The sequence below is a fragment of the Sinocyclocheilus rhinocerous genome, unplaced genomic scaffold (assembly GCF_001515625.1).
Source record: "Sinocyclocheilus rhinocerous isolate Xijiao unplaced genomic scaffold, SAMN03320098_v1.1 scaffold1973, whole genome shotgun sequence".
Taxonomy (NCBI): domain Eukaryota; kingdom Metazoa; phylum Chordata; class Actinopteri; order Cypriniformes; family Cyprinidae; genus Sinocyclocheilus; species Sinocyclocheilus rhinocerous.
This window is the reverse complement of record NW_015635062.1, coordinates 152,319-162,204: the sequence shown is the minus strand read 5'-3', so window position 1 is coordinate 162,204 and position 9,886 is coordinate 152,319. Positions and strand designations below refer to the sequence as shown.

The 9,886-nt window shown below is 37.7% G+C and overlaps 1 protein-coding gene across 5 annotated transcripts in view; it reads left to right on the top strand.

Annotated features, from left to right (window-relative positions):
- The first annotated feature begins 5,276 nt into the window (after window positions 1-5,276).
- The window catches only part of LOC107746588 (plakophilin-4-like), a 59,234-nt gene continuing 54,624 nt past the window's right edge, over window positions 5,277-9,886 (top strand). For 2 of the 5 annotated variants that reach the window (XM_016560855.1, XM_016560853.1), the window contains exon 1: window positions 5,277-5,545. Coding sequence is in view for 1 of the 5 variants with exons in the window: in XM_016560857.1 (XP_016416343.1) it covers window positions 5,532-5,545 (14 nt within the window). In the remaining 4 variants the exon portion in view is untranslated. The remainder of the gene's footprint in view (window positions 5,546-9,886) is intronic. The other 3 variants (XM_016560856.1, XM_016560854.1, XM_016560857.1) reach the window with 2 other exon arrangements.

The following is a 9,886-nucleotide window of genomic DNA, read 5'->3' as shown; positions in this document are numbered from 1 at the left end:
TTCCTTTAAGTGAGTCGAACACCGAATGATAAAAATGGTGAGACGTCCCAGTGTGGCATCAGCACTGAAAATATTTGTCATATTATATTATAAGAGCTATTTCAGCTTATAACAATGTCTTTGATTGCCCTGTGATTGATGACTAGAGCAGGTCTTGTTTTGTGCTTTAGCTGCTGGTTGCTGTAGCGCTGTGTCTGATCCAAATGTCCAAGCGTTGCGTGTCCGCTCAGCTGAGAGATTCCAGCACCCTCAGTGATGTGTTGTTGGGAGGGCATTGTCTCCATTGTTTTTGCAATGTTACAGAATCCTTGCAGTCTGTGTAAAGGCAATTCAGAAAATTGTTTCTAAAAACATAATGGATGTTTGAAATGTATTGCTGAAAACACGTTGCAAAGACTGTGAACTATGTAGTAGCCTACTGAACTGTGGAGTTATGTCATTAAACAGTTTTTCACTATTTTTGTGTTCAGGATTTTTTGGGCAGGCCTGAAATCGTGTCTCGACTGGAGCCCTGACACTATAATAACAAGAGCAAATTAGCATCAGTGGTTCGCCCGCTCAATCACGAGTTTCTGTCATTACCGTTAGTTACTACAGCCTACAGTTTGCTAGCTAGCTATGCCTTGGACATCACGTAAATGCATATTGCTAAATATGTAGGCCTATGGCTGTATAAATCCAATTAAGATGATAGAGGGAGCATCCATTCAGGTTGTAGCGGTATTTGACAGTTGAGAGAGACTGCAGCTTTCCCGTGAGTGGCCAGCGGACACCCCCAGCATTTGAGAGCAAAGAATACTGCTTATTATTTACAAGATTTTGATAACTTAATTTACTTTTTTTTTTTCTCAAATTTGGCTGGGTGGTTAATAACACGTTTTTCTTTGTTGTGAGTGATAAACTCCGAACACATTTAATATTGCTTTATACAGACTTGAATTCTCTACAACACTGAGAGGATGTGTATCTTTGCAAAGTTCTGTCTTTGCATGAGTTGTGGTCAGTCATTTGTGGTTTCATCAGAATTGGGCCTTGTTTACTGTACTTTCGAGTTTGTTGTGTTTTCCCAGATTTTTTGATTTTGGCATATTTTGTCGATCAGCATGACTCTTGTCGATCTCCTTGGTGCTGCCTTTACTGTGGAAGCCGAAATGAGTCCACATTTCAGCTCTGTACGCTGTGGGGGCCAGTAGCTATAGGCCTAACTCTTTTGTCCTCCATAATGGCAGTGTTATTAGTTAGCTAGTAATGCTATAAATCATGGTGCACTATCATCGTTTATTTTATTAAGTGAAGACTATTTATTTTGCATTTGATTACTTGTAGTTTCTGTAAAAATTCTGCTGGACAGACCTTCCTGAAAAGTATTGTTAACTTTATTTGTGTCTTTGTTCCATTTTATTTATTTGTCCTATTGTGGTTATTAGTTTCTTCGTTCTTTTATTACTGACTGTTTATTTGTCCTTTAATAAGGGTTTTCTTACATTACAGGCTAGTATTAGTTTTTGGCTGTGATCTCCAGATTTGTGTCGAGGTATCTATAAACTTGGCATCATAACCTTGATTCAAGCATAAAAATGTTGGTTACTAGCCCAAGGGTATCTTTCCCCTGTTCTAGTTTTTCTTCTCCGGTCATCTCTGAGCAACATGACGGTGTTTCGTTCTTGAATGAATCAACCGTTTAAATGATTCGGTTCAATCGCAATGACTCACTTATTAACAGTGACTTGCTGCCACCTGCTGGCAGTTTTAATTTCACATTTAAAATTGCTTTTTATTATTTAAATAATTTCAAATAACAGTATTCAACGTTTTATGTTTAATATATCAAAACATTATTTATGCATTTGTAATTGCAGGTTATAAATGCGTTCATGTTCTGCACTAAACAGTAGTGTGTAAATACATGTAAATGCCACTTCAGATGCAGCTTCTATGTTTCCTCTGCATTGCAAAGATGAATTTTCTTGATACTGATTTCATTTGCTTGGCTACAGTCCAAATGTCTTCTTATTGTAATTCACTAATTAAATGTAGGTATTTGACTCAAAAGATAAAGCACTTATAAAAGTAAAAATGCATAAAAGGTAAAAAATCCATTTAAACTTATTGGAAAAGATTAATTTCTATCAGTGTGAACTGACCACCACACAGAATATCAAGAATATCAAAATCTTTCTTCTAATTATCGTTATCGATAAAATCCCAGAAAATATTGAGATATAATTTTTTTGTCAATATCGCACACCCCTAGTGCCTACTCTGATTATTTTCATTGTATGTATATTTAGAATAAAATAAAATAATACATTAATAATAAAATAAATATTTAAAAACACAACCCTGTTTCTTGTTAAATGATAGTTTTTAATGAACAATAATAATAGCTTTTAAGAAGTTTGAACAGTATGAAAAAAGACAAGCAAGCAATTCAGTCAAAAGTACAAAGGCAGCGCTCTAGTACAACGCTGAAGCTAAATTAAAAACAAAAACTTAACTTTACCCTCAGCCTAAATTATTTGGGAACAAATAATAGATTTATGACTCCAAGATATACCCAAAACAAAACGGAGCCAGTGGCAAATGTCAGGACTTTCAGAGGAAAGGCTGCTCTCGGCAGGGTACATGAGCACTGACCTCCTGGTGATTGCCTGGATCTCTCATCTCCAAAAATCAGAGCAAATTGTCAAATAGGTGCTTTCTTTACAAAATAGTTTAACAGCTACATTCTCACCTAAAAAAAAAAACTCTTTAAATCTACATTTTGTAACACAACAATAGGAGTGTTTTGAAAATGATGTGGCTTTTCCTTTAAGTGAGTCGAACACCGAATGATAAAAATGGTGAGACGTCCCAGTGTGGCATCAGCACTGAAAATATTTGTCATATTATATTATAAGAGCTATTTCAGCTTATAACAATGTCTTTGATTGCCCTGTGATTGATGACTAGAGCAGGTCTTGTTTTGTGCTTTAGCTGCTGGTTGCTGTAGCGCTGTGTCTGATCCAAATGTCCAAGCGTTGCGTGTCCGCTCAGCTGAGAGATTCCAGCACCCTCAGTGATGTGTTGTTGGGAGGGCATTGTCTCCATTGTTTTTGCAATGTTACAGAATCCTTGCAGTCTGTGTAAAGGCAATTCAGAAAATTGTTTCTAAAAACATAATGGATGTTTGAAATGTATTGCTGAAAACACGTTGCAAAGACTGTGAACTATGTAGTAGCCTACTGAACTGTGGAGTTATGTCATTAAACAGTTTTTCACTATTTTTGTGTTCAGGATTTTTTGGGCAGTCCTGAAATCGTGTCTCGACTGGAGCCCTGACACTATAATAACAAGAGCAAATTAGCATCAGTGGTTCGCCCGCTCAATCACGAGTTTCTGTCATTACCGTTAGTTACTACAGCCTACAGTTTGCTAGCTAGCTATGCCTTGGACATCACGTAAATGCATATTGCTAAATATGTAGGCCTATGGCTGTATAAATCCAATTAAGATGATAGAGGGAGCATCCATTCAGGTTGTAGCGGTATTTGACAGTTGAGAGAGACTGCAGCTTTCCCGTGAGTGGCCAGCGGACACCCCCAGCATTTGAGAGCAAAGAATACTGCTTATTATTTACAAGATTTTGATAACTTAATTTACTTTTTTTTTTTCTCAAATTTGGCTGGGTGGTTAATAACACGTTTTTCTTTGTTGTGAGTGATAAACTCCGAACACATTTAATATTGCTTTATACAGACTTGAATTCTCTACAACACTGAGAGGATGTGTATCTTTGCAAAGTTCTGTCTTTGCATGAGTTGTGGTCAGTCATTTGTGGTTTCATCAGAATTGGGCCTTGTTTACTGTACTTTCGAGTTTGTTGTGTTTTCCCAGATTTTTTGATTTTGGCATATTTTGTCGATCAGCATGACTCTTGTCGATCTCCTTGGTGCTGCCTTTACTGTGGAAGCCGAAATGAGTCCACATTTCAGCTCTGTACGCTGTGGGGGCCAGTAGCTATAGGCCTAACTCTTTTGTCCTCCATAATGGCAGTGTTATTAGTTAGCTAGTAATGCTATAAATCATGGTGCACTATCATCGTTTATTTTATTAAGTGAAGACTATTTATTTTGCATTTGATTACTTGTAGTTTCTGTAAAAATTCTGCTGGACAGACCTTCCTGAAAAGTATTGTTAACTTTATTTGTGTCTTTGTTCCATTTTATTTATTTGTCCTATTGTGGTTATTAGTTTCTTCGTTCTTTTATTACTGACTGTTTATTTGTCCTTTAATAAGGGTTTTCTTACATTACAGGCTAGTATTAGTTTTTGGCTGTGATCTCCAGATTTGTGTCGAGGTATCTATAAACTTGGCATCATAACCTTGATTCAAGCATAAAAATGTTGGTTACTAGCCCAAGGGTATCTTTCCCCTGTTCTAGTTTTTCTTCTCCGGTCATGCTTCTCTCATATTCTGTGTCATGTGAGTGATGTCAGGCTTATCGGGAGTGTGTTATTAAATAGGTCTTTCTTTCAGTTTTAATATGTTTGTACTGTTCAGAGTAAAGTTGCAAGACAATAATCAGTAATGAAAGTAAACTAATTTCATTATGGATTAGTTGGATATGCGTATGTGCTGCATGACAAAACGTCTGTCATTAAAAGAGATGCAGCTCATAATGTAATTTGTACAAGAACCTTACTATACTAGTCGCATATGTTTTTGGGCCACAAAACGAAAGTAATTTGTTTGTGAATTGGACTACGCTAGTTTTGCTGTGTTTGTTTGTTTTTGTGTGCAGTCCACATGAACTCGAGACATGTTCTCTTAGTATTATTAACAAGCTGCAAGCTTATAAATTATTATTATTGTCGGGGCTAATGCCGGTGGAAATGAGATTCAAAACACTTTTTGATCATCATATCACTGAAAGCTTGTACAGGTGCAGTCAAATATAAATGTGACCACATGATGTTTGTAGTGGAGTAGCTGTCCTGACTAGGGCTGGGTATCGAGTTCTTTGAAAGTTAAGCGCTCTTTGATGGCTCTGTGTGAGCCTCGCACAGAACGCTCAGCCTGCTCTCTTTCCACAGAGGGAAGAACAGAGAGCCGGGAATCTTTTAACATTTCACTCAGAACATGTAAAAAGCTGAAGCCTGCTGTGTTTATTGTAGTTTTTGAGTGTGCGTGTGCATACATGTTGGGTTTCTCTTTCTCTCTCCCTCTCTTTTTTTTCTCCTTTTTTTTTTTTAAGCTTGTTGTGTCTGATGCAAACTGAAACATTTAGAGCTGGGATCCATTCCAAAGCCTCTGGGTGTGTCAGACAAAGTTGAATGTTTTCAGCTGTGCCTCCTTCAGTATTTCTTTTCCTCATTCTGTCCTGTGGAAAGTCAAACCTTTGCAAAGGCTAATGAGTGCTCCATATCACAGTCTAGAGGCTTTACCCCTCATCTCATCCTCACCTCAGAGGAGTTTATGGGAATTTAAGACATTTTGCTCATTACTGGATTGCTACTGACACACGTTTCTGGATTTGTGGATCAAACAAATGACGACCTTCAGGTAATTACTCTTTCCAAGCATCAGTGTCTCCGAGTTTATTGCCCGGTGCGTTCCTCTAAAGCTTTGCTCCTTTGTGGTTGCTGCTGTAGTAATGCTGTTTCTCTGGACATGTGTCAATTCAGTAGAAAAGAACAGACCTATAACATTTTCTCCTCACTACTGACTTTTTAAATGTATTTATTATTTATTTTATTTTATTGAAGTTGGAAAATGGATTGACCTTGTGTAAGGAGAGCTGAAAGGCAAAAGCTGACTACAAATATTATAATGTTTCACTTTTTTATGGCGAAGTCAATATGCTATTTGAGAGAAGCAGTTAAGCATCGTGTGCCTGTGGGAATGTTTTCCAGTGAATGTTTTTGTGAAGGACCCATTTACTGAAATATTTTGACTGATATGAATTTTTTGACAGCTACCTATATTTTTATAGCTATTATGCAGCTATAAAAAAAAATTCAAACAAACAGATTAATACTTTAGATATCATCTTATTCTATATCATTACTATTTTTCCACAAGTAAAGGAATAAGCTTACTTATAAACAAAGTAATTATACTATAACCAACAGGGCACTCATTATTCCAGTCTCTGCACACTAGGAATCATATTTTTTAAAGCCTGGGACACACTGCACAATTTTTGGCTGTCCCAGACTAGGGTTGGGTATCGTTTGAATCAATTCCGATTCCGATTCTGCTTATCAATTCCAATTCTTTTCGATTCCCAGTTTCGATTCCAATGTGATTAAATAATGATATCAAATAGGCCTGGGCCATAAAACGGTATCGATATTTATCGACGGTACACCTTCTTCGATAACGATATTAAAAATGTTCGATATAGTGCACGATATAGGCACGTGCTATGAGTGACGCAGACAGCACACACAAACACATGTGAAATGAGTGCTGTGCCTGCCTGTGATGAGGAGATTGTGAATACAAAAATGAATATTAGTCGAATTTAAAATAAACATTTGCATTTGAATGTTACAAGTGCATCAGGGAGCGTCATCAGTGGAGCACGAGATGCGGTGAGTAATGTTAGTGACGTTGTTGTATTTTAATGTTTTGTTAGTCTAGCCCACGAGACGTGCCGCTGCTGCGTTATTCATTCAAAATATTAGAGAAATATAGAAGCTCAATGCGTAGAAGATCTTGATAAGGTGAAAACCGAAACCAAGCCATTCACACAGCGCATTTTAGACGGACAAATATGACTGCTGCACTCGCGTCTCACACAAGAGCTGTAGCCAAAACATGTCACGAATTTGTGGAGGTTTATTCCCTTTCACTGCGTTTCTTATATTTTTAAATGCAATCTGTGTGATCGGTGCTTCGGCTCTTTGTATTAAGCAATGCATAAATACATGATGCTGTTTTGTTCATAATTGTTTTATATTTGATTTATGAGTTAGTTTAGATGTAATGGAGGTTTTTTTATAGACATTTATTTCCTTGCGTTGACAATTTTATGTGCTGCATTGTTTTGCTCATTGCGCCCTCCTGTGGCCTCGGGAGACAAGACAAAAGTTTCCTTATGACCTATTTAATCTGCATATAAAACATTAGAAATTAGATATTTGTTTCATTTTTATTGTGTGTTTGACTGTTAAAACAAACAAATATTTGTTATTTGTCTCAATAAATTGGGTTAATTTAAAAATACAGTGGTTAAATTTTAAAAAAAAATTCTGTTGCTCTTTGTTTTTAAAAAGGTTATAAAAAATGTCAATAATTATCGATACCGAACGATATGAAACATTATATCGTTATGTATATGTATATAAATATACATTTTTTTATCTATATCGCCCAGCCCTAATTAGTGGTTAAATGGATCGTAGTTGATCCGTGATCCGTACGGACCAAATTTAACCATAATAGAGTATAAGTTTATCATTTGTTCGTATTTACACAAGCAAGCAAATTTTAAATAATTCCAGAGAGAAAAGGCAAAAGGGAACTCCATTCGTTACTCGCACGCTGTTCTCTACACGCACAGCCGCACACACACGAAGCGCGCACACGCGTTTCAGACGGCTCGCGAACACCGAACACTGAAACATCCGCCCTTCCAAATAATTATTCTTTTTTTTGGACATTTTTAAAATCGCCAGTGCTTGCCACACAACTTCAATTAGCGAAGTGTTCGAAATTTGAATTAGGCTCCGCTTTAGAATGTGCATGCGTGTTCGAGGTTCCGGCAGAAGCGCAATAGAAGCGCAATTAAATGATCAATGATAAAATAAAATATAAAAAGAATAAAACTAAACACAATATTGTTTAGTAATAATAATGATAAAAAAAAGATTTTATATTTTATATTCTTGTTCAAATCATCCCGCGGGCTGTATTGGACGTCTTAGTGGGCCGTATTCGGCCTGCGGGCCGTATGTTTGACACCCTTGCTTTAAACAAAGCCCCAAAGTGAATGAATGAAAAATTCAATAAAGTAGTTAAAAGGAAGTTCTGACTTCTAAGACATAAGTTAAACACATAAGCAGAATTGTGCAACATACATATGATCCGTCAGATTACTTGCATTAAAAAGTGGTAAATATTGTACAGTTTAAAAAGCTTTTCACTTATTTTCAGATACCTTTAAAATAATGTTTTAATGGCAGTGCATGATTATTTAGTAAAATAATGGCCCTATTTAAATTTTCTAGTAAAATCAGACATTTGCCATGTTCAAGACCAACAAATTGCAATTGTCCCATTGCATTTTAGATATTATATTCAGCATTATATATCTGAAGTCTACGCCTGGCACTAACATGCATTTTTTGCTATTGGATCAGAAGTGGTCAGCAGACACAGGTGGAAACAGGAAAACACATATGGAGGTAGTCAGAAACACATACCATTCACACCGCACCGACAGACACAGACACATTCATCGGTTTCTGTCTTATCAGTGTGTTAGCCCTGCTGGCGTCTGCTGGCATTGGTTGGCACTTGTTATCACCGACTGAACATGTTGAATCAGTGTTTGTCGGTCTTGGAACGTCTGAGAAGTGACGTATTGCACTCAGTTGGTTGTTGGTGTTGGTCTGCTAAACTCTAGGGGCAACGATTCTAAACCGGGGTGTTTTTAGGGGCGTGATATTCAAATGGCGATTGTTTTCAGACGCCACATTTATCAACATACAATCATTCGTACGATGAGATTGGCGGTATACGAATGTTTCATGAATCACACATGAACTCTGTCGTAAGTTGATCTGTGCACATGGATCTGCTTTCGTTTCTACGTTAGATTGATCAATGAGGCCCAATGTGTTTTATCAGCAATCGTGTCACGTTTAAACTTAAAAAAAAAAAACTTAAAGGGGTCATATGATGCTGCTAAAAAGAACATTATTTGGTGTATTTGGCGTAATGAAATGTGTTTATGAGGTTTAAGGTTCAAAAAACACATTATTTTCCACATACTGTACATTATTGTTTCTCCTCTATGCCCCACCTTTCTGAAACACGTCGATTTTTACAAAGCTCATCGGTCTGAAAAAGCGAGGTGTGCTCTGATTGGCCAGCTATCCAGTGCATTGTGATTGGCCGAATACCTCAACCGTGTGACAGAAATGTTACGCCCCTACCATACTGTGATGCCCTGTCCGGCCAGAGCGATGAGACAAAAACATTAAAACCCATTATAAACGAGGCATTTGTTGCATCAGTGGGGACATAATTACGGATTATAATGACTTGTACTGTCTTTTTACGCGTTGCATTACATCGCGCCGCGTAAACATAAAACCATGTCTGCATTTGTGATCGGAGAAATGACAAACAAGCGCTACTCTACACTGCTCAAAACTCGAGTCTGAAACGTCAGTGGCAAATTCTTTAAAAATAAAAAACGTACTTGCAGTCCGTGAGTCAGAACAGCAGGCATTGTAGTCTACTCTCCCAGGATCAGGAAACAGTCCTCCATAAAATGTGCTGCACACATCTGAATATTTGGGTTGAACTGTTCTGGAACAGTGTTGTAAATACAACTTAACCACTGATTTCTAGTCGTGTCCTCTTTTGGAAGGCCAAACAAAGTAGTTTCGCTTTCACAACGAAACAGCGGCACACACCACGGCCTTGAGTGAGCAGAGGCGGGTGGCCTAGAGAACGGCGCGGCCAGAGGGCTTGCGGCAACCACATGTGATGGCTGGACTCGTGGACTGGCTTCGTCCACGGTGAAAGCAGATCCGGCGATCCACAGCGCGAAGTTAGTGTATTTCCTCAGCGACCAGCACGGATCAGCTCTAGGCATGACGAAGCAGATATCATCCTCTTTTGGAAGGCCAAACAAAGTAGTTTAGCTTTCACAACGAAACACACAGC